The following is a 24,056-nucleotide window of genomic DNA, read 5'->3' on the forward strand; positions in this document are numbered from 1 at the left end:
CATTAAAAGTAAAAAAAAAAAATACTTGAAAATATTTGACCTTCAGGGTTTCTTGCTCAATAACCATTTTCAAGGCAACTTAAGAGCACAGTTTGTTCAATATTCATTACTCTACCAGCCTGTGTTGTTATAGGCAGTTTCCAAGCTCGCTCAGGACAAAGACAACTGACACAGAAAGCAAAATTTTTTCCCTTTGACCCAAATTTACTAGCAAATTCTAAAAAGCATGCATGGTGCTCATTATCATAATGCTGTAATGGAAACTATTCAAGAACTACATCTTACTGAAATAGCATTCACAGTAACATACCCAAAAATGAGGCCATGAACTGTTAAAAACAGCTGAAAAAGCTGGGTGGATATGAAGGATGTTTTCTGACTCAAAATTGATTTTTTTTTTTTAAAAAAAAGATATTTTACTGCATCTTTAGGACATTTTATATTTGAAATGGGACTTTCCAATGTTAATAGTTAATACTATTTTTCCCCTTCATAGGCTATATTATTCACTGAATACTACAGATCAATTCCCACATTTGTTTTCTATTTGCTGTTCAAATAAACGTTGTTGATGTAAAAGACAACATTAAAAAAAATTCCATTCCAGTATGACAATACATTTGACAGTACCCATAATCTGCTCCTCTCCTTTACTCTCACCAGTTGCAGTTGGGAAGACAAACTATTGTTCTCATCAGTTTCCTGATAAGAGAAACATCTCTCAAAAAACAATTCATGTGAGAGACTTGTAGTCCTTGTCATAAAAAGAAAAGAACACCACCACCACCAAAAAAAAAACACACCTTGTCGTCCAAATACTTCCGAGTAATGCTGTCCTTGTAAATGTCACGTTTCACTGGAAATACTAATAGACACTGTGGCTTTAAGAACGATGTATGGAAAATGAACATGCCAAATTAAGTTTTAGAAGCAGTTTGTGTAAAAATCAGCGTTTTTCAATGAAATGCAACACAAGTTAAACTGGTCTATACATACAGCAGACATGGCAGAGGTCAATACAATTTAAAAATGGGTATTGGTGAATATAAAGGGAAATATAAAGAGGGAAAATGTTGATATAGAAAGGATCTATTAAACCAGACAGCTACTGGATAAGCAATTGAAAGCACTGATGAGTAATGTAAGATGGCCATGACTGTCATGTGAAAACCAGGATTAATGAAAATGTAAAATTAACAATTTATTCAGGAAATGCAAGAACAAACTGATTCATATTAAACATCTGTAGCGTCAAAACTTTAAAATACACCATTACAAAAGAGTAAAGATAACTTACCAAATTCTATTGCACATCAGTTTATTTGTCTCAAAAAAGAACTCCAAGTATTGTATATAAAGATAAAATACGTGTATCTAAGGCTAATATAGCCATTTAAAGTTGTAGCATTGGTATTATATGAAACAGCATTTTTTTTTTCCCTTTTCTAACAAAAATAATCATAACCAGTTTTACAAGTAAGGGATCAAACTGTTAATCGTTTAACCAGTTAAGTACTTTCAGCAGCAAAAAGAACGGTAAACATTTCAGAAGGTTTATATTGAATACACATCTGCTCAGCAGCCACAATTTACAGCACAATGGCTTTAGTATTCAACTGCCTGGCCTGATGAATACTAAACACCAAACTGGCTGACTTACTGAAGTAGCAGAACAAAGACTGTCAGCTAAAGTCAATTCAATGCCATTTTGGTCTGTAAAGCACTGGAAGCTTAACTGAAAACTGAAAAACTGTGAAGCCTGTTATGACATGGCCAGAAACAGTCTTTACCAGTCTTGCTCCCAATATTCCTCACTTTCACTTACCAGAGCCAGCCCACGTGGGGCAGTTCATGTACATAATACCTGTATGCTGAGAAGTAGTAAGCTATCAATAAGTTTGTGCAAAACATCAGGAAAAAAAAGTGGATGGAGAACCTAGCTGGGATCCTCGACCAAAAGACGCACAGAAGACCGAAGTTTATTAGCTTGCATTTGACCACTGCAACTTTTAACAGAATAGCTAGCTTTCAAATCCTCTTGGAAACAAAGCCCCGTTATTTATTTATTTTTAATTGAGCCCTCATAGCCTAGAGCCTCCTCCTAATCTACCAAGTATTCTGTGTTTGATTTCTTAGCATCTTTATTGCCCCTCTGGATTTCCCGTGAGTTTCTCATTCACATCTATCTTCTCTAAAAGGTCAGAGGTTAGAAGGACCACTTGAGAGTGTAAGGGTGGCTTAAGCAAAATACTTGCTGTTCTAAAACTATCTGGTGTTTAACTACGTTACAGTAGACAATGTTTATCTATTACAAGTGGTTAACTTTAAGAACAGCCAAAAATATGTAAAAAATGGTCCTAGGAACAAAGATAAATTAGCAGGACTTAAAATGTCTTCATTTTTAAAACTGCCTTGAAAACTTGCAGTTCAGCAAGTATCCACCTTCTCTTGCAATACCCAGGCTGTGCAATAAGAACGTTAGCACAAGCATCCACCTACTAAAACATGAGCATTAGAGTTTTTGTAACACAACTAGCAGCTAGTTTTCCAGTCAGTGCTGATGTGCAGCTCCACAGAACTTACTCTTCAGCATGCTGACAGTAGTTTAAATTGCAGTTCCGGACAGGCACACAGAAACAACTACAGCTAAGCAAACCCTGAGCAAACTAGTTTTCAAGCAGTGTTTTCAGCCTTGGTTTATTTTTTTCAAGGCAGCCCTCCGAGAGGCTTTACACAAGACAAGAATCAAGGTGTTCATTTATTTTAGGCTCCAAAACCTCAGCCTGGCAAACAGGACAACTGACTTTTTTTTCCTTCCATTCAGTAGCACTGGAACTTGCAGAAGAGGACACTGTAGATTCAGCTTTGGTTTTCACGGGTGTATTTATACTTAAAGTAGTATCAGTATTCTCTTTTTTTATGAAATAGTTTTCAAAGGCAGTTTTGTCTTCCTTTTTTGGCCATTGCTGCACTCTACTTTCCAAACCTTTCTTCTCAGATGCTACCTGACCCGTTGTTGCCTGCTCAAAACAAGTTAGTTTTGGTGGCCTGTTATTATAGCATGGTAAAGCCCTCTTGCCTTTTGCAGAGCCTTGCTTTGATTGCTCTTCCGTGGCACGAGAAATTTTAACAGGTGATCCGCCAACATTCTTGTACGCTTTTGTATCAGCAACAGAGAGTTTAGGGAAATCACGCTTCGAAGCCAAGTTCACCTTCTTACTGGTATCATCAGTATAGAACGGAAAAGAGATACCATTACGGGGTGATTTTTCAAATTTTATCTCGTTTTTAGGGATTGGTATTGTGCTTCCTGCTGATCGATGCTGCCAATCAGATTTTTCACTGTTTTTAATGCTGCTGATGAAATTTATGTTTTTTTCTGAGAGTCCATCTCTTCCTCCAAGCCGATAGCCATTTCCACTAAAAGGAATCAGATCTTTCTTAGCACCCACGTGTTTCTTGTCTGCAAAAGAGAAAAGCTAGTAACTTTTTCATATACAAACCACTGGCTTAGAATTTTATGCTTCACATGAAAAGTCTGCTGCTTGAAAACAGTGCAGCAAAATAAGTCTTCTGCAAACACTTGAGAAAGAGCCTAGAAATGCACTTATAAAATAGGCTCTGTTCTTTGCTACGTAATAGTAACATAAAGTTCACATAAGGGTGGACCTGTATGTGTTCAAGGAACTGTTAGGACAGAAACAGTTTGGAAAAGAAAAGAATATTTTAAATACCTTTGTTAGTTGACTTGGAATTTGGAAGTTCTGCTGGCTCGTTTTTTTCCTTGGATTTCTTAGAGAAGTTCTCTGGCTCCTTCACTTTTATGAATGTACCTCCACACTTCTCTTGATGCTCAGCCCACCAGAAGTCTCGTGCAGAGGGTGCTCTATTCATCGAACGTTTCACATACCCAAAATAAGGTTTTCTATTTTGACAGGGGCCATTGCATCGCCACCAGTGCTGGCGGTACAAATCTACCTCATCGTGAAAATTGTGATAGATCTAGGTTTAAAAAACAAAAAGGAGCACCAGTCATACAAAAATTTCTAATTTTATTAGTCACTATCTCTACAAACTTCATATATACACACACACCATCACTCCATTCTTTCATAATACAGGTCAAAGACAAAGTACTTCTGCACATCAATAATGTGTCCAGAAGCAAAAAGAGAGTTTATCTGCTAATGGAATAGACACAGTAGAAAGAAAGTCCTTCTCCAAGTGCCTTCTTCGCAAAATAAACATGATTTGTTCTCCTAGGGGACCTGAACACTGACAAGTGCTCTGTGATTTGAAAAGCCCTTGCATTGTTCCACTGAATTTTACTGTCCCGCTTTGAAAAAATTTTATTCTACCACTACTGTGAGAAACAACTTTTCCCTGTTCCCCACACCTTGGTTTTACATTTTAATCCCCAAGATATATTACTGCCACGATTTTCACATTACTGGTTAAAACAGCTGAACCTGGCTGGATCTTTAGATAATAAACAGAGTTTTAAAAATGAAAAGATATATAGCAATATGTCCTGGCTATCTTGCTTGAACTGCAATAAAACCACTTTAAAAGTATATCTATTATTACACCCTAAAAAATACATTGTTTAGAATGGATTGTACACAATACTAGTGTTGCATTCTCCCTCCAGCTATTATCTGAATTGATCTTACCAGGGACACGAATTTTAAGTATCATCCACTCATCAGCCTCTACTGATACAAATCTGAACTAAACCAGACTGCTCTTCCACAAATACTATTCTGAACGTGGAGCTATTCTGTCTCTGAACTCGTAAGTTGTTTCGAGGTTAAAACAAACTTTACAGGAAAATTTGTACAGAGGGTATGTATGGTAATTATATGACTAAAAACTCACTACATCTTCCTCAACTTGTTCCCTCCATCACCCCCCAACAAAATAGCTATGTAATTGTCAGAATTAGATGCAAATTTATAATGGTGTCAACTGCGGAGGTACCAAGGAAAAGCAACTAGATTACTTATACCACATCCGGAATATCGAAAAACTTGTTACTAAATCAAGAAAAAAAAATATATTACATCAGGTGGGTTATGCTTACCGTGACATTGGCTCCAGTCAAGCGATTAATGCGACGCATGTGTTTGCAGAACTCTGGCCCATGAGATTCACGATCTCTGTCATTATTAGTGACAAAGAGCAGCGCATGAATCATTTCATGTAACAGTGTCTGAAACGATGAAAATAATTAGTTATTAACTGAAAAGCATTACATATAATTTCAGAATTAAGCTGGAAGTATTTTACTCCTTTACATTTATATTGGTACTGATCTAATTTTCATGCGTTCGCATGTTGAACCTGGGTCATAAAAACACAATACTTAATATGACGGGTAGAATAACTCAATTTCCATAAAATACTTACAAAGAGACATTCCAAAAAGGAAAAAAATAATCCTCAAGCCCAGTCAGATCTTTAAAGGGGTCATCCCCTCCACAACGAAAGAGATACTTGTAAAAAGGTTGAGACTCTATTTCATTGAGCAAAACTGAATGTCGAGTCAACTCAAATGAGTAGTCTGACACATGCATAACAAGCAGCACAAAAATATATTTACAGTCATACCCTATATCCTTGTTTTCTGCTACTAGCCTAAAGATGAAGCTACAGCCATTTTCCCACTTGCACTTTCAGACTATTCTGTTTTCAATATTAAAGAATAATTTAGAAGCAAAGAAATGTGTTTTTTTGGCTTTCAAGTGAGTAAAAAAAGTGTCTTTAGACTCCTACTTGGAGCTGCTCCTTTAGGAGCATGCAACTAAAATGACACTGCCCACACAAGCAATACAAACACAGCAATAGTCACCACTGTTCTATGATCTCTAAGTCGCCATACATAAAAATTGCGTTACGAAATGTAAAACATGGGGGGTGAGGTGCACTATGTTTTATGTGCAGGTTCATAAGCAATTTTCAAATACCTCAACAAGATCCTTCCTCGGTCTTAACTTAAGGAGCGGCTCACTTAAACGAATAGAACACATTCCACCTTTTCCTTCATATCTACACACTCCAGCACAGCTGAAAGAGACACAGAAACAAGATATTGAAAGCTATGTGTTTTTGCAATACACGAAGTAAACTGAGAACTGGGAGTTAAAATGCTGGCCCCTTCCAACACACACTAAGTAGCTTTGAATATGAAACACGCTTTTGGTAGTTGCTCCAAGAACTCGACATCACTAAGCAAGGAATAAAAGCTCACAAGTTGTTCTTAATAAACTGTGATGGAACTACCAAAAGATAAAGTATAATTTATTAGAACTCTTATGAACATTTTATTAATAGCTGGCAATCCTGAAAATAAAATAAAATAAAAGAATATTCCAAGCTAACGTGTCCATGAAGGAAAACACTGCTTTCATTAAAACTCCAGATGGAGAGAAACATCTAAAGCAGGGGCTGTGGGTCCACACTGGGGGCTGCTGCAATTTCATCCTCCCTCTACTTCTTTTGACTCTCACTGAACCTTTACGCAGTGGGTTGACCTATCAGAAAGCGTTTCAAATTTTGGTGTCGGTACCGAACTCTGCTTCTAGCAGCTCAATACCCCAATCTAAGGAGCAGAGGGGGTAAGACTCCAGCAGCCTGAGCTGCACACCCGCTGCCCGCACCCCGGAGCTCCCCAAACCCTGCAACAGCGACCGAGCGGCGCCCCGCACGGTCCCCGCCGGCAAGATACGGGGCTGCCCGCGGCTCCCAGCCCGTCCCCGTCCCGGAGCCGTACAGCGTCATGCGGGGGCTCCACGCCACCTCCACGGCGGCCAGGCGCCCCCAGAAGAGCGCCTCGTTGAGCTGCACGAACAGGCCGCGCACGTCGGGGCTGGGGTCCAGCAGCTCCCACGCCTCGTCCACCACCGACAGCGGCCGGAGCGGCTCGGGGACGGCCGGGGGCTCGGCACGGGCCGCCGCCGCCTCCCCGTCCTCGGCTTCCCACAGCTCCTGCAGCTGCAGCGCCAGCGCCAGGTCGCCGTCCTCCCCCTCCGCCGCCCCCGCCGCCGCCATCTTGGCGGCCCCACGGCCTCCGCGCACGCGCACTGCGCCACAAACGGCGCAGCCTCGCAACTACGCATGCGCCCGCCTCGTCGCCCTCCCTCCGCCGTTCCCCCGGCGCCGTCGCCCGCCGGCGGCGTACGCAGCGCTGCGTGCGCAGGCGGCGTTACGTAGCGCCGGGGGCGTCCGCGGCGCTCTAGTGCGCAGGTGGCGTACGCGGCGCTGTTTGCGCGGGCGCGGCGGCGGAGCGGCGGCGGGGCCATGGCGCTGGGGGAAGGCGGCGGCGGCGGCAGCCGGCTGCGGCGGCAGCTGGAGTCGGGCGGCTTCGTGGCGGGCGAGTACGTGAAGCAGCTGTCGCAGCAGTCGGACGGCGACCGGGACCTGCAGGAGCACCGGCAGCGCATCCAGGCGCTGAGCGAGGAGACGGCGCAGAGCCTGAAGCGCAACGTCTACCAGAACTACCGGCAGTTCATCGAGACGGCGCGGGAGATCAGCTACCTGGAGAGCGAGATGTACCAGCTCAGCCACATCCTCACCGAGCAGAAGGGCATCATGGAGGCCGTCACGCAGGCCCTGCTCCTCCAGGCAGACCGCGACGACCCCGCCCTGGGCCCCCGCCGCGCCGCCGCCGCCGCCGACCCGTTCCTGCCGCTGTCGGCCAAGGAGGCGGCGGGCGGCGGCGAGGAGGGGCGGCAGCGGACGCTCACCACCCTCCTGGAGAAGGTGGAGGGCTGCCGCGACCTGCTGCCCGAGAGCCCCGGCAAGTACCTGGTGTACAACGGCGACCTGGTGGAGTACGACGCCGACCACATGGCGCAGATCCAGCGGGTGCACGCCTTCCTTATGAACGACTGCCTGCTCGTGGCCACCGCCCTGCCCAACCGCCGCGGCGCCTACCGCTACGACGCCCTCTACCCCCTCGACGGGCTGGCGGTGGTCAACGTCAAGGACAACCCGCCCATGAAGGACATGTTCAAGCTGCTCATGTTCCCCGAGAGCCGCATCTTCCAGGCCGAGAATGCCAAGATCAAGAAGGAGTGGCTGGAGGTGCTGGAGGAGACCAAGCGCAACCGGGCCCTCAGCGAGAAGCGACGCCTGGAGCAGGAGGCCTTGCCCCGGCCTGCCCCGACGCCCCCCGAGTCCACCAACCCCTTCGAGGAGGAGGATGAGGAAGAGGAGGAAGAGCCCTCTGCAGAGGAAGAGGTGGTCGACCTCTCACTTGAGTGGATCCAGGAGCTGCCGGAGGACCTGGACGTCTGCATTGCTCAGCGGGACTTCGAGGGGGCGGTGGACCTCCTAGATAAGCTCAACGAGTACCTGGGGGACAAGCCCGTGAGCCAGCCCGTGAAGGAGCTGCGGGCCAAGGTGGATGAGCGGGTCCGGCAGCTCACGGACGTGCTGGTGTTCGAGCTGTCTCCAGACCGCTCGCTGCGAGGAGGGCCGCGGGCCACGCGCCGAGCCGTGTCACAACTCATTCGCTTGGGTCAGTCCACCAAGGCGTGCGAGCTCTTCCTGAAGAACCGGGCGGCTGCGGTGCACACGGCCATCCGGCAGCTGCGCATCGAAGGCGCCACGCTGCTCTACATCCACAAACTCTGCCATGTCTTCTTCACCAGCCTTCTAGAGACGGCGAGGGAGTTTGAGACGGACTTCGCTGGCAACAACGGCTGCTACTCTGCCTTCGTTGTGTGGGCCCGCTCGTCCATGAGGATGTTTGTAGATGCCTTCAGTAAGCAGGTGTTTGACAGCAAAGAGAGCTTGTCGACTGCAGCGGAGTGTGTGAAGGTAAGTGTGACCACAGAGGGTGGTGTGAAGAGGTGGCCTGAACGCAAGCTATAAGGTTTGCAAATCTTCATTTCTAACCCTAGAAATTGTTGACAGAGTGTTGCTGGAGAGGTTTCCTGCATTGAACAGTTCATAGTCACGTGGGGTTGGTTTGTGTTTTTTTCAGTTTATCAGAAGAAAGTGTTAAGATGAGAATGCACAGCAAGAAAAACCCTGCCCTTATCAGAAACACAGAATGTGTTCTTTCTTAATTTGCCTTTGACCAGTAGGAGATCCTAAAACTTGTAAAAACCCATCTGAATGATGAGTATTTTGAAGGCTTTTTGTTTGTTTTCCAAGCCTACTCTGGACTATGCTGCCTTGATCTTTTTGTGGGACCAGCTCTCTCAGGTTATGGTATCTTTACTTATAGTAGCTACTGATGGGGGGAGGAAGGAGTTGTAAAGTGATTGTCCAGAGTATTTTTGACATGCATGGCTTGTCTTTCAGTTATTGATTTCTTTATTAATAAGGATTTTCTTAAGGCAGAAGAAGTAAATGAAACATGACAAATGCTTCCCTGCTTTCTGAGAATGATTGAAAAAAAGTTAATGTTTGAAGTGTAAAGGGGGCACGCAAGCTACTAACACTTTGCTTCTCATTAATACCCAAGGTAGCCAAAGAGCACTGCAAGCAGCTCAGCGAGATTGGACTGGATCTCACCTTCATCATTCATGCCCTCCTGGTAAAGGATATCAAAGGTGCTTTACAGAGCTACAAGGATATCATCATCGAGGCCACTAAGCACCGCAACTCTGAGGAGATGTGGAGAAGGATGAACCTCATGACCCCAGAGGCTCTGGGGAAGCTCAGAGAGGAGATGAGGAGCTGCGGGGTGGGGAATTTCGACCAGTACACTGGTGATGACTGCTGGGTCAACCTTAGCTATACCGTAGTAGCTTTCACTAAGCAGACTATGGCCTTCTTGGAGGAAGCGTTAAAGCTTTACTTTCCAGAGCTACACATGGTTCTTTTGGAGAGTCTTGTGGAAATCATCCTAGTGGCTGTGCAGCACGTTGATTACAGTTTACGGTGTGAACAGGACCCTGAGAAGAAAGCATTCATTAGGCAGAATGCATCCTTCCTTTATGAAACTGTCCTTCCTGTTGTGGAAAAAAGATTTGAGGAAGGAGTTGGAAAGCCAGCCAAGCAGCTGCAGGATCTGAGAAATGCTTCGAGGTTGATGCGTGTGAACCCAGAAAGTACCACCTCTGTGGTGTGAAGTGAACTAACTCTTCTTATTAACAGGGCGTGAAGGCACTTACTGAAAATGTTGTACAGTGAATATATGAACTAAATGGTTTTTTGAGTCCCTGAAAAATGTGGAAGGCTAGCTGCAGCATTACAGAGGCTGAAAAATTACAGTCATAGCCTTCAAGAGTTCAACACTTCTTTTGGGAGGGTGTATGGGAGTGAGAGGTAGGACTGAGGTTGCTTGGACAGCATATCCTGTAAGAGTGGTTGGTGTAGTGTTTGTGACTTGGGAAATACTATGGTGTACAATTTTTGGCCAAATGTTTGTGAAAGTCTTAAATATATGTAAACTGTGCAGCAGGAAAAGATCACTTCTTGTCACATTGTCCGAGTTCTTTTTTTAAGGCAGTGTTCTGCTGGAAGGGGAAGTGCTGAAACACTCCCAGGGTGTGGTATTTGGTGAGGCACATCCACCATCTAGATGTGACTCAGCACCACAGATAACGTGGATTTGCACATTGTGATTCCTTTGGTATCAATGCAGACTCTTCAGTTTCTCTAACGTGCAAAATCTCTTCATTCATTCCAGAGACAGATCTAAATTAAAAATCTCATTTGGATAGATTTTTTGTGTTTAGGTGAAGGGGCTTTTTCCTCTAATAAGCTTGCCTGTCAGCTTAAAATACTGCTCTTAGAAGACAAACCCACTGTTGTCAGAAACGCGCAATCCCTGCAGAGAACAAATGAGGATAGTTTTCTTCCCTTCCCCTTTGCGTTCCCCTTGTTTTTTCATGGACTTCACTGGGCTCAGCTCCACGTGGTGAGGTATGCGCTCTTGCTCAAGGTGCTGTCGTAAATGATTTATGGGCCATTACCTGCTGATAGAAACCACAGCAAAGAGGCATAAATGCTCTTGATATGCTCAAACAGGGAGAGAATCATAAGATACTGCTCCGCTTGGAAGAAACTGGATTCTAGTTTTGCTGTACAGAAGCAGCAGAGAATAAGAAGACAGGGTTTAGGGCTTTTTGTAAATCACGTCATCTTCAAAATACACACCCTAACTCTCCTGAAAATATTACTGTTTCCTGTAATACAGCAATAACCAAGAACAATCCTTTTTACAGAAAACACAAGGACTGTATCTGGTTGAGAACTCAGGTGTAGGTGGGGGAAGTTTATGCGAATGCTTTCTTGTTTGGATTGAATGGTGATGCCTGTCTTGTTCAGTAAGTGGCAAAATATGAGATAAAATAAGCCAAGTCTTACATAAAGCCTGCCTTTAGGAAGCTGTCAGCATCACCTTCTAAACTGCACAAACTTCCCTTTTAGTGCAGACCTTAATTGTGAGAAAATTGCTGCAGTTTAACATTGGATTAGACCCTCAATAAGTGATCTTAACTGGAATAATTGAGTATCCTATTCCTCTTGTGTTTTCAAATGAAAGCTTTTGCAATTTGTGTCATGATAATGAATGCCTCATGACTGCGTGAGCAAACAAAAGAAACCACTAGTAAAACATTCTGTCTCCATTATTGCTTATACTGGAGGTGTATCATTTCTCCATGTTTTCACACTTCTGGTTTAATGCAGCCTTTGCTTTGGTGACTAGTTTTCATTCTCTTGATCTTTGGATGCATTTTGAGCTGTCAGGTTTTGCGAAGTGTCTGCTTGCTTGCTCTCCAACGTTTGAGTATTTTGCTAGAAAATCAAAAAACAATGTTTTTTAAAGTGTAACTCAGTGCTCTGAGCTAAAACTGTTTGAAAACCACTGTAATAACTATAGTTTTAATTTAAAGTACAGGGCTGAGGAGAGTTAGCACTCATGTGAATGTTAGCTTCAAGAGAGCACCGAACAGGCGTATTTTTTTTTTTCCACTAGTGGACTCTCTCGGATACCAGAACCTGGTGAATTGTATTAAAGTAATATATTTTCTGTCAACTGTTTCAAATAGGCAAAGGTAGCAATCCGGATTTACTTAATTTGAGAAATATTTTCAAGTGGATTTTAAGTGAGAACTCTGCATGATGGTGGGCATTTTGGAAGACAAGGAGAAGGGAGGGCATTAATCTATTTAAGGCATGCAGGTCCTCCTGATCTTGTATCTGCTGTTATCTGTGGGGCAGTCGGCTTACGTGGATGTTGGCTTTAATGGATCAGGGAATCTGACCTTTCACTTTGGTGATCAAATGTCATTTTCATGTGCCTGTTACAAATCCACACATTTGAATTGTATAAGCTGGTGTAAGGAGCACTGATAATTTTTAACTTGCAAATCTCTTAAAGTCATATGGAAAGAAAAACAATGGCTTAAGGAAAATGGTGTGTAAATTACATTAGCCCCACTTTGTGTGTTAATTCAGTTACAGACAAAGCCGACACATGCTGAAAGTCATTGTTTAATAAATACGTTTCAGATTTGCAGACAACAGTTTTGAATGTCACTTTTCTTTTCCTGAGCTGCTCACTTGTGGAGGTAGTGTGGCTCAAATTGGGATTTGCAGAAACTACTGAACAATACAATAGCAGTTTTGTTGATTTGGGGAAGAGCTAGCTGTAATTTTGCTAGTTATTATTTCTCTTGAGAGAATTGCATATAAAATCTGGTTTCCTTTAGCTGCTGTGACAAAATTGTGATGTGTAAAATGATTTTTCTTTTTAAATTCAGATGAATTTATGTATTAGAATTTAATGCAATAACTTTTCTGAACAGTGAGGACCATATATTAAAACCTTTTGGACATACAACACCAGTGGTGTATTTCCGTTATTATTACATCATCATCAGAAGGAGAATGTTGAGGGCCTGTTTCAAAGTCCAAGTCCATTAATAAATCTCCAGTGATGTCGAAGAGCTTCAGGTCAGTCAACATTTGTGAGGTGGATGTATGAGGCAGCAAGGTGATAAAAGCCAAGAGATGCTAATTAAACTGTCAGTTATGTTCTTACAAAGTCAGCACATAGCGTAATAAGGTGAAATTTAAAAATAATGTTTCTCAAAATAATATCTGATTAAAATTAAGAGGCTCTGCTGTAGTCTACTATGATCTGGGCTAGCTATACGAGGCCTTACCAACATCAGGACACTGTAATATCATAAAGTTTACTATCTTCCAGAGCTGATTTTGCTATTAGATACATTCATACTTAACACTGAATATGCAGTATGCCCCATCCTCTCACTAGGTGGAGTTTTGTCAGTTGAATCCTCAGCGAGCCAGGGGCGGGTATGGATGTTAAATATGTACTGCCTTGCAGCTTGCTTGGGGACGTTTTTGTAGTACCATTGGGAATGAAGATGCTGCAACAAATGATTTGAATTTTAGCGTTAACATGTCACAACTCCTTGCTTGGTACTGCTTTTCTCATGTGCTTCCTGATTTTTGTACCACCAGTCTCATAATTCTTCATGTTTTCATTTCCTGCAGTGTTTCTCCACCATTAGCAGGCATCCTGCGGAGGATCTTGGTTTCTCATGTCTACTTTTTTTAGAAGTATGTACCAATATGTGACTACTGATCTGCCTCAGAGACTTTCTGCTAGACTGCAACCCCCTGCAGGGGTATGGAAAGTTGCTTGTCCCAGCTTCAGCTATCTCATGGTTGCTGCTAACTCTTTACAGCTAAGTGAATGGTATTCATTTTAGTGAGTTCTCATAGCCAAGCCTGCGTGGCCTGTTGTCATTTTACTTCAAGACTGGACTGAAATTCCAAATGAGAGCTCAACCAATCTCATTCATAATGCAGCTTTGTACTCTTAGCACAGTCATGCAGGACCCTAACACCAATCTTCATAACTTACACACTCCTTAAACTCCTCTTGCACAACTCATATTTTAATTGGGCTACCTTTTACTTAAAAATATTAGTAGTTCTGCAAGCTCGTTCTATGAAGAAAGTCAAATCCAGCATGTAGCCTATCTGTCAGAGTTTTGTGAGCATAGCGTGCAGACAAATGCTTTTCCTTGGAGGTTCAGTCGTGGTGGTGTATGTTCAGTGCTTACAAACTCCAAAAGCCAGTGGAGAGAGAGACACCACAAACTGTGGAAAGATTGTTTCCCAATCACTTGTAGTATACTGTTTTTATGAAAATAGATTTACGCCCTTTATAACTACAAAGGACACTAACTAGTGTAATAGATCAGTTTTTGCCTGAGCCACCACAGTCACAGAGAGAGTAATTACTTCCTGAGTATTTAGGAAACTTTGCTAATGCAATTTTGCTGACCTTAATGTGTCCCATAATACGGACCTGGACTTCAGAGTTACAGGCTCTTCTCTGCTGCAGATGTCCTTGGTCTGAGACAGCAGAGAGCAAGTACTAGTAACTCCCCTTCCCAGAAGTTTACATGACTGACAGGACAGCTTTATGGCAATTTTAGATCACCCTTCTGTGACCCCGTGTTGTTTATGCTCTCTCCCTCCCCATGCTGTAGCTGGATCATGGTTGCATCTCTTTTGATGGGCTGAGCATCCCACTTCTCACCCAAGCAGATTATATGGGAGGATGGAGAGAGGGTCTGCTCCCCAAATTACTTGAAGGAGCTGTGATGGCACACAGTTACCAGTGGGTGTCCCACAAGAGCTCTGCACTGGTGAGCTCTACCTCTGAAGGGAAAACACGCATCTCACCGTAAATGCAAGCAGATATGATTGCGTTCAGCTTGCTCTCACAGACCAGGACAAGAGCTAAAAGTGCATATGAAAGCTGAGATATGAATCTCTTCATGTAATGGCAGGAACTGGATTCTGAGATATGGGCTTAGATTGCCCAAAAGATAATTTGGCCCTGCATCTCTTTGGAATATTGTTCCAACGTGCTAATATGTTGCATGTGACTATTGAACCTACTGAGTTAGGAAAGTGGATCAGGGAGGCATGAGGGCAAATTAATTTCACTGCTGTTGGGGAAGTCCTTGGAGGTGCTTCAATTAATGATGATTTCAAGTCATTAAAAAATTAAATAAATCACACAGCTGTTCCCCGAATGAGTCAAAATCAAAGTTCTCCTGAAGGAGAAAACAAGTTAGCCAAATCTTTTGGAATATAAGGCATGCAGATCTAAACACCTGTACATTTGTGCAAAAGTGAGAACTGAAGTTCAGATGGCCCCCAGTCTGACTGGGGGCTGAAAGAAAACCTCGCCTCAGACTCTTCCAAACTTCGGTTCTCTGGTCTCAGAGTCATCCCTTCCCTTTCAAAAATTGCAGTTCATACACAGCTCTCTGTGCCAGTCAGATTTGTTAAGACTAAGTCTGTCTAATTACAGCTTCAGAGCCCTGCTGCAGTCCGGGGACTCCTGTTGCATTCACTTGCAGTTCTCCAGGCCCAGTTTTCACAAGAGGAAGGGGCCCAGCTCCCTGCCACAGCTCCTGCAGGATAGGGCTGTCAGACGGGTACTTGAAGCTCTGCAGGGCATCCTTCCTTCCTCGGGATTCAGGGCATTTTCCTCTCAAAATGTGGGTCTCCGATAAGCAGGTCCTATTCTGCTCTTTTTTCTTTTTCCACTAACAACTGGCAGGATTGTTTGTTTTCCTTCCCCACCACCTAACTTCTGTAGAGGTGCGAGATTGGTTTCGTGGAGGAGGCAGGCCTAATGGCATGTTAAATCGTGATCCGTGCATTAGCCTTCCATAATTCAGGCCATACACCTCCCTGCCTGCACTCACTGATGTCCGTGTATGTGGGGAGGAGGGGGACTAGGGGCTTACAAAGAAGGTCTGTCACCTTTGTCCCCCCAAACTTCCACCCAGCAAGGTGCTTAAGATCATCCTTAAGGACCTATATCATGTGCCCCTGAGTCTGACAGGCCCACTCCTATACTCAGAGTATTAGATGTTAAAACGCTTTTCTTGCCTGGAATATCAGTGTATTTCTGTTGAATTTCACAAAACCAACTGGCGAAGAAGTGATAGTGGGGCAATACTGGGGCAACAGCAGCACACACTGGCGAACAAAGTGTGCATTTCTGTGACACCCCTCCTGCAGCGTGACAATTTGTGGTGCCAAACAAAGCCCTTCTCCAGCAGGAGCAGTACTGCCCATAAATCACCAGCGCTGCGGCTTCCCAGGAGGCAGCAAGACCAGAGCTTTACGTGCTAAAATACCCTTGTTTTGCCCTTCGTTTTTCCCCTGCTGGCTTCCCCGCAGAGCAGCAGGCCTACAAGCCCAAGAGCTCGGATCCCAAGCGCTGTCCCCCTGCCCGAAGCAGGTCTCTGTTCTCCCCGTGGGGCCAGGCCCCATCTTGTTTGCGTGGACCCTCGCAGGGTGTGCAGCGGGCAGCAGGCCTCCCCGCTGCCTGCGTCCTCACACAAAATAGCCCCTCTCCCGCTGTGCCTGCAATCAGTGGCCATTTTTTGTTTTGCCCTGAAGTTTATTACCATTTAAATAGCCTCCCAGCCTGAAACGTCCTGGGGGGTTTCTGCCTCTTCTGCTTCACAGCCCGGGAAATTAATTCCAGTAGGATCTTGGCCCTGCAGGAAAACCGTGCTGGTTTAACCAAACCGGCTTAGGAAATGCTTTAGTTAAACACACGCAAAACCTTTTGTCGGCCTTTAGTTTTGACTTTTAGCAGACTTGGCTTGGGGTATAATATGCTTAGACAGGGAAGTGTTTATTCACAATCAAAATTACAGCACCAAACTCCGCTGTCTGGGGCAATGTTTTCTGACTACTGTGGGCAAATTCCAGATTTACCTCAGTGTGTGTTTTTAGGCCTTGAAGATGCAAGGGCCAGACTGCAAACGCCTTTAATCAGGAAGCAATTAATTGCACAAATTTCCTCCTTGCAGCCCGTGTAGCGCTCATCCAGGTAATACTCCCTGGGAGGCAATGGCTCATGCCTGCGCACTACTTTTATTACTGTATATCTCTGCTAATTAGTTCCTGTCGGATGGGAGGCCAGATTGCTACAGGGGGTTCAGATAAAAAGTACAACTAGTTAAGACAATCTAAAGATAGCTTTAAGAAGAAAAACAAATGCTTTGTTTTCCTACTTAACTTTTTTTTCTTATTACTATTATTTCTGAAGAAAGCTCCCAGCACAGCTCATACTTTTGCTGGAAGTCAGGACCAGGTTTGTGAAGGTTGTTCCTGTGTGTCAATGCTCAACTTTTTTTCCAGAGCACCCTGGTGCTTGTCCAAATCCGACCCCAAGTAGGAAACAACTTGTTTGTCTCTTTTGCAAAGGATCTTCCGTGCAGAGTGATCCCAGTCCTGGTCTCCCTCAAAAAAGATGCTCAGCTTTGATTCGAGAAGGGTGCTTATGCACCAGAGCAGGGATGGCTGGGGAAGGTGGAGCCCCTCGCTGACAGTCCCTGGAGCAGCAGATATGGCATGTCTCACCAAACGTGACAGTTGGGCTTTGGTTGCCCTTCTGCCCTGCACTTGGGTCAGGGACACTTCCAGCCCTGCTAGCACTGACGCCAACCTTGCTCACTGTTTCAAACGCAAGCCCCACATCCTTCCTGTCCTGCATGCTGGCTATAAACAGCAAACTCACTCGTTATGCTATTATTATAATTTACTAGCAGAAACCTTCCTCTCTGTACACCAAACACACAGCTCTTCATGCCTGACCATTATAATTGTATTTCCAATGTTATAAATAACACATTATCCTGGTTTATGTGTTCATGCAAGTCAAGCTATAAACTGGCAGATGAGTGAAATTAACTGTCTCCAGAATTCACATTCCTGTCACTTATTCAATTATTTGATCAACATAATTGCTCAGAGCAAGAGCTAATTGGAAAATGACATGCATTTACCCTCTCTGTAGAGGAAGAGAGGTTTATCGGGTATTTTACTGCAGGCAGTTTCATTACTTCCAATATTCTGGAAGAAACAAGGTTTATAATAGAGCCAGGCTCAAGCACACAAAGCTTGTTTGCTAGCCAGACACTTTCCCATCCTTAAAATAGGTCCAGTATTTTGTGGTGCAAGGGTTTGAACATGTCTATACTTCAAGTACTTTGGCACATAGGTGTGGAAGCTATAAGCCAAGTTTGCCTACAGGAGGCTACAGCACTAAATGTGTCCCTGTTTCTGTACTTCTCTGTTCATGCTGGTGCTGCACTTATACATGTCTGGTTCTGCCCAAGACCAGATCCCATCCCTGAGAGCTGATACGGATAGGAGAGTATTGATCAGCTGAAGTAAAAGAGCCTGCCAGTTGTAGGGAAGGCATGCAGTGATTTTATTGTTGTTACTGTTGTAGAAAAGACTGTAATTCCCCACCTTGCCAGCTCAAATCCTGCATCAAGACCGCAGATTGAAACACAGGTACCTTTGGAATGATATTTTTATTCCTCACCACACATGCACGGACACTTTATTATTAAAAGAAATGTAATCTAAAAAGCTGGTGCCAGAGCAGAGGGTGGGGATGGAAAGGACCAGGAGTCAGGAGACTCAAACCCTAAACCAGCCCCTGTTTCCATTATTAGCTCTAGCATTGTTTGGGGTTGGAACATTTGATTTGTTTAAGCAACAGACGAGAAAGCACTTTTCCAGGCTGAGCAGAGGGGGAGGAAGCCCATCTATCAATGCCAACAGTTTGCAACCTATTGTCTGCAGGCCCTGAGGGGACCTCCGGGTTATCTGTAGGGGAAAGGGAGCTAAGAAAATCAACCCTGTTGTCAGTTGCCTTAAATCCATGACAGATGGTCTGCACGTCCAGTGGAAAATATCAGGCAAATTAAAACTGGATAAAAACTAAAGATCCGTGGAACAATATATGTATATATATATATATTTTTCTTTCTCAATTTGATGCCTGAACAGTCTGCCAGCGCAGGCAGGACTGCAGGGGCAGCTTCCCCACCTCTGCCCTGCCCTGGGATGTGCACTGCGGTGTTTTCCTCCTGCTCTTTGTTAGCAGTTCAAGCACCAGTTTTTGGGTACTTGAAGAGCCCCCAGAAGTGGTTCACAGAGTGATGTGAAGGCTGAGAGACATGCTGTCCTGGATCTCGTCCCCTGAGCGCCAGCTGTGCTGCTAGCACTGCATAAATGGCACAGAACAGTCCTGAGAAACAAACTGTACTGCATGCAGTGTCCTAGAGCTTGGTGCTGTCTATATTTGATGAAAACTAGTTAACTATGTGAGTAACTTTTTAGTTCATCTGAGAGGAGATAAAGAAATGCGTGCAGCACAGCCTGTTCGTTCTTACACTAGGACATTTCTGATAATAGTGGAAGTGTGGTGTTCCATTTTATTATTATTACTACATATAAAGAGAATGCAAAAGTAGAAAATAAGAGACTAAAAAAGTAGCCCCACCATGGGTAGCTAGGGAGTGTGCAGTGCCTATGCAACTGTCCCACCAGTCAGCTCCTGGGGAAAGGAAAGCTCGAGCCATCGAACTACCTGTAGGCACAGGTTTGTTGTGCTGCTCTACCTGGATGCTCTGCAGTTTTGAAAATTCCTGCTCACAGCCACAATGAGCTAAAAATGAGGGATGATGCCAGGGTTTTGTATCCTGTGAGTGACTCCGGCTAGTGGACAAATAGCCCCTGAATGTGCTACTGTGACCTCTAAGCTGTGACTAATGGGATAAATCAGTAACCTGATGGCACCGCAGGACATCTCGCATGGAAAATGCAGGGCCCTTTGTCGCCAACACCAGGCACAAAGGGAAAAAAAAAAATAAAGAAGACCGGCAACGATCCGTCAGGATCCTGCAAAATCGGGGGTGGGCACTCTGCTACGGCTAGAGCAGGGGCAGCGGCTGTCGCAGGGTAGAACAGGGGGCGTCCCCACAGCTGCGGGACCCCGGCCCCGAAGCACCGCGGCGGCACCGACAGCAGGGGGCGGCCGCCGCCGCCGCAACCCGCATCCTGCAGCCCCGCAGCCCCGCAGCCCCACATCCCGACATCCCTGCATCCTGCATCCCGACATCCCTGCATCCCGACATCCCCGCATCCCGACATCCCCGCATCCTGCACCCTGCAGCCCCCCAGCCCTGCAGCAGCCCTGCAGAGCTGTGTGCATCCCTATGGCTCGCCATCCCAGCAGCTTGCAGCCCAATTTTATCCATGTCCCAGCCCAGGGCATGGGGCAGGCGCTGCTGGCACAGTGCTGCTGCTGCTCAGGGGTCCGGGTTTTATTGTGGTTTCTGTCCTCGGAGGCAAGGACAACTCTGTGACTACCAAGGTGATTGGAGTTATACTGGGGCTTCTTGCCTGAGGCCCTGTTATAAACCGTACTGGCAGAGGTGTTATTTCCTTGCTGGGAGCTGGAAAACTCTTTCGGGTGTGGGTTTGGTGCAGCCTGAGGAGACAGCTCTACAAACGTGCATGATGCAGCAGGAGATACTGGTGTGCTCCCGGTCCCATCGCTGCACAGGGCTGAGACAGGCACACAGTGTGGGTAAAATCAACAGCAGCTGCCTCTGCATCTTTTTGGTGCTACAACCTGGTACTTCACTGTAAGCTTTGTCCCCATCAGGAACAGTCCCTCCCTACGCATGGTAACAGATTTTTCTGCAGGATTTTAGCACTAGAAATGACCGCGGGAAAGCTGGTGCTTTTGTAACACCGGGACATTCTTCTTGCCGACTGTGAATTGACTTGATTGCATTTCCGCAACTGGAAAATTCAATAAACGCAGGCAGAAAAAAAATGTTTGTCCCTCCAGTTTTTGGCCTGTTGCTATCCATTTTCTTGTCCTGCTGAGCCTCGTGCTGGCAACTGCTCTCAGGAGGCCAGTGGGGTGCTTGGTCTGACAGATCCCCTCCTGCCTGGCTCACAGCAGAGCCCTGCTCACACCTGAAGCCACGGCACAGGTGTGCTGCTCCACTGCAAATATATTCCCAGTGCTCGTGTGGACTGCCTTAGCTGGAACTTCGTCCTGTTTTCTACTCAGGCACAACTATCTGCTTATTATTTTCTGTGGAGAGAAGGTACTTGAAAAAAAATAAAAATCAAGTCACAAAATGGAACAGAAAATCAAACCATGGAAAATATTTGCAGGCGAATAACAAAAATGCAGTTTGAGTCAATTGAAATATTTCATTTCAATAATTTCAAGCTTTTGTTGTTCACTTGAAAGTAAAATTATTTAAATGATAGAAGGCATTTGAATAAAAGGAAACACTATTATAAATACCAACAACATAAAAACACAATGACTTAACATTAACAATTCTTTCTTCATTGCTTTTATTTGAGAAATTTATCAGGCATGTTTTCTTCTGCTACTTTCACAAGAAAAACAATAGTTTTAAGGAATCAGTATTCCTCAATTAAAAAAGTAGTTTGCTGAGAACGCTTATCCAGAAAAAGCTGGAAGCACATAGCATTAAAAGTCTATCAGGAAGCTTTTAGCTCTAGACTGTGTTATATTTCCACTGGCATGACAGAGATGCTTACAAATTAAGTTCAAAGATGCAGCAATGGTGGAACTAAATGCGTATTTCCTGATGCCTGTGCCTATCAGCACAGGGGTGTTTAGACTGCCATTTCCAAATACAAGCTTAATTCCTTCTCATAACAAAGGGAGCAATCAAAACCCCAGTGATTCCCAAAGAGAAATCAGAGCCAGTATACTGGAGGCTTTCTCCCATCTCACTTCTGCCTGTGTTGTGTGAGGAAGAAAGATGCTTGTTGTGGATACAGCCCAGTCCCTGCCCTCCTTCAGTGAGTCAGAGTCAGCTTCTTAGGTCTTACAGATCTTAAGTCAGAATGGAAGGATGGTCTTGTGGCTTAGTATGAGGACTGTGAGTCAGAGGAGTTTATTTATAGGGAAAAAAAAAATGCTCCTTTCATTTATTAGCAGATCTCTCTAACCATCCTAAACAAGTTGCCACTAGAAAATTACAGTTGTCAGCATTTTAAAGCTGCAGAGGGAAAAAAAGAAAAACACAATCAAACAAAAAGAAGTCCAACTGACATTTGATCATTTCTGCAGCAACATTACATTTATAACCAATTGTACTGATATAAAAAAATAAAGCACCAAGGTAAATACCAGCAAAATCCTGATTTGGGTTTCAGGCCAACCCAACTCCCGCTGATTTAACTGGGAATGTTGATTAAAAACCTCAAGCTGTGACCCACAACAATTCAGCCAGGTTACTCCTGCCACTTAGGAAGGCTTGAGTTAAATTGGAAAGTGGGATACAGCCTCAGCGAGTTTATCAGCTGTGAGCAGTATGTTTGTAGGCAGATAACCTGCAAGTACCTCCCTGCTTAGCCTCAGACTCATACAGGGGATTCAATAGGTCATGCGTGTGCTGGTGGGAGATATTAAAGTCATTCAGCAAAAAATGAAAAAAAACCCACAACCCAGCTTTGGAACAATTCTTTGGAAATCAGTCATTCATTACATGCAGTTAATGATCAGTTTGTGGGTTAATAGCCAAACATGAAGTTAAGGATGATTAAAGCTTAAAACAAATTAACTGTTGGGCGACTGCAGTCAAGACAATATTCTGTTAATTTTTGATGGTTTTTCTGGATAGCCTCCCATGGAGGCTGAAGAGGGATATTTTAACTTGTCAAGGCAATAGCACCATAGCAACAAATCCTCAAGAAGCCTGTCAATTTGGTGCACAAAATCTGTTTTGCATAACACAGCTTTGATCTTTAAGTGTATTTAGCACTGCCATTTTTTTATGAATGTGGTGAAGAGGTGAAATAGGTCCCTTGTTCAAATCGGACAACTTATTACTGTCCTTTAGTTTTTGAAGGACAAGCTGTGAAGAAGCATACCTCTTTTAATGTGGAGGTCCAGTCAGGGGAAATAGGCCTTGAGCACGAGGCCATTTACCCTTGGGTTAACAGTGAAGCAAGCCACATGAGGGTTTGCAGAATCCAGCCCTTATTTTATTAAAACAAAACAAATCATATTTTTATTTGTTCAATTCCTGTTTCCCCAGGTGGGTTCCCAGGAGGACACCTCATCCTGTTGTTTTCAAGCTGTGCTTCAGGGGCATGCTGATGATTTGCATGGAGAGAAGTGGTCAGGGAAGTGGCTGGAGAAAACGCAGGTCAAGCAGGCATACCTACTTCCATGCAAACAAATAGTACAGTGAGGGAGCAGGAGTACTGAAATGCGTTGTAGGCTTGTCCAGCTTCCTTTCTGTTGTCCGTGAAAATCGCCACGGTGCCATTGTTCTTGATGGTCCTTGGTTTGTTTTCCAAAAGTATAGCTGGAAGAGAAACTGTCAGGAAACACCAGCACATCCCCACTGCCTAGAAATATAGGCAGTTGTACCTAACCATTCCTGACAGCCCCATGCATCTCACCTTGGTGGAGATGCCACGGCCCCAGCAGGCAACTGCAATATGCAGCTGTCCTTACCACTAGGCAGTTTCACCTGACATCTGTATTGAGCCTCCCTTGCTGCAATTTAAACTCATTATTTCTTGCCTTATTTGCCTCCATATGCCGTGGAGAATGGATTATCCCCCTTCTCTTCAGCCTGGCAAAGCCAAATTTTATTCAGCCCCCTGTTGCTCACACAGCCCCCATGAGGAGCAACCCATCCTTCCTTCCTTCCCTGTGCTGCCTGACAGTGAGTCACTGACGGCCAGTCTGCCCCGAAGCAGCCCAGAACAGTACCCTCTACATCTGTCCTTTTCTGCTGCATTGCTTTTATGCAATGCTGTCTTTCCATCCTCAACCACTTGCTGGAGTTGTTTCTAGCTTTGAGTCCTTCTCAAGCTCTCAGCCCTATCCCTTACAAGTATCTCATGGGATCAGCCAAAGCACATTCCTCTTTGCTCTGCACCCACTTTGCTCTTTTGCTTCCCTTCAGACTGCTGGAGGTGCGGGCTTCACAAAAGCCAGCTCCCAGAGCTGCGGGCCTGCACCATGCACATGTAAACATGCACCAGCTCCACATTAACTGGGAAATAAGATAACCCAAAGCACGAAACGAAAAAGAGCTCTGTGAATAGTCAGAACCTGGAGCTAAACAGAGATATTTTATCCTTCATGTTTTTGTGGGGATTTGTTTTGTGGGGTTGTTTTCTTTCTTTCTTTCTTTCTTTCTTTC

At 44.5% G+C, this 24,056-nt stretch overlaps 2 protein-coding genes across 2 annotated transcripts; one reads left to right on the top strand and one right to left on the bottom strand.

The window, feature by feature from the left end:
* Positions 1-1,176: 1,176 nt before the first annotated feature.
* On the bottom strand, positions 1,177-7,109 carry SPRTN (SprT-like N-terminal domain). Its single transcript, XM_080585615.1, has 5 exons — positions 6,773-7,109; positions 5,967-6,066; positions 5,084-5,212; positions 3,735-4,002; positions 1,177-3,463 (listed from the first exon to the last, which is right to left on the bottom strand). The coding sequence occupies exons 1-5, from the start codon at positions 7,048-7,050 to the stop codon at positions 2,730-2,732; spliced, it is 1,509 nt and encodes a 502-aa protein (XP_080441741.1). The 5' UTR covers positions 7,051-7,109; the 3' UTR covers positions 1,177-2,729.
* Positions 7,110-7,153: 44 nt separating this feature from the next.
* Positions 7,154-12,805, top strand: EXOC8 (exocyst complex component 8). The gene is made up of 2 exons (XM_080585614.1): positions 7,154-8,823; positions 9,476-12,805. Exons 1-2 carry the CDS (start codon positions 7,300-7,302, stop codon positions 10,082-10,084), a joined length of 2,133 nt encoding a protein of 710 aa, XP_080441740.1. The 5' UTR covers positions 7,154-7,299; the 3' UTR covers positions 10,085-12,805.
* The last annotated feature ends 11,251 nt before the right edge of the window (positions 12,806-24,056 follow it).

This window comes from Anser brachyrhynchus (assembly GCF_964034855.1).
Source record: "Anser brachyrhynchus genome assembly, chromosome: 3".
In the NCBI taxonomy this organism is placed as follows: domain Eukaryota; kingdom Metazoa; phylum Chordata; class Aves; order Anseriformes; family Anatidae; genus Anser; species Anser brachyrhynchus.

Bases quoted from the DNA above. Each gene is read 5' to 3' on its own strand.
- SPRTN (XM_080585615.1), bottom strand. From the start codon at position 7,050: ATGGCGGCGGCGGGGGCGGCGGAGGGGGAGGACGGCGACCTGGCGCTG. The intron at 6,067-6,772 runs GTACGGCTCCGG...TGTCTCTTTCAG, and splicing joins TGGAGCCCCCGCATGACGCT to CTGTGCTGGAGTGTGTAGAT. The intron at 3,464-3,734 runs GTATTTAAAATA...TCTCTTTTGCAG, and splicing joins TTCCAAGTCAACTAACAAAG to ACAAGAAACACGTGGGTGCT.
- EXOC8 (XM_080585614.1), top strand. From the start codon at position 7,300: ATGGCGCTGGGGGAAGGCGGCGGCGGCGGCAGCCGGCTGCGGCGGCAG. The intron at 8,824-9,475 runs GTAAGTGTGACC...TTAATACCCAAG, and splicing joins CTGCAGCGGAGTGTGTGAAG to GTAGCCAAAGAGCACTGCAA.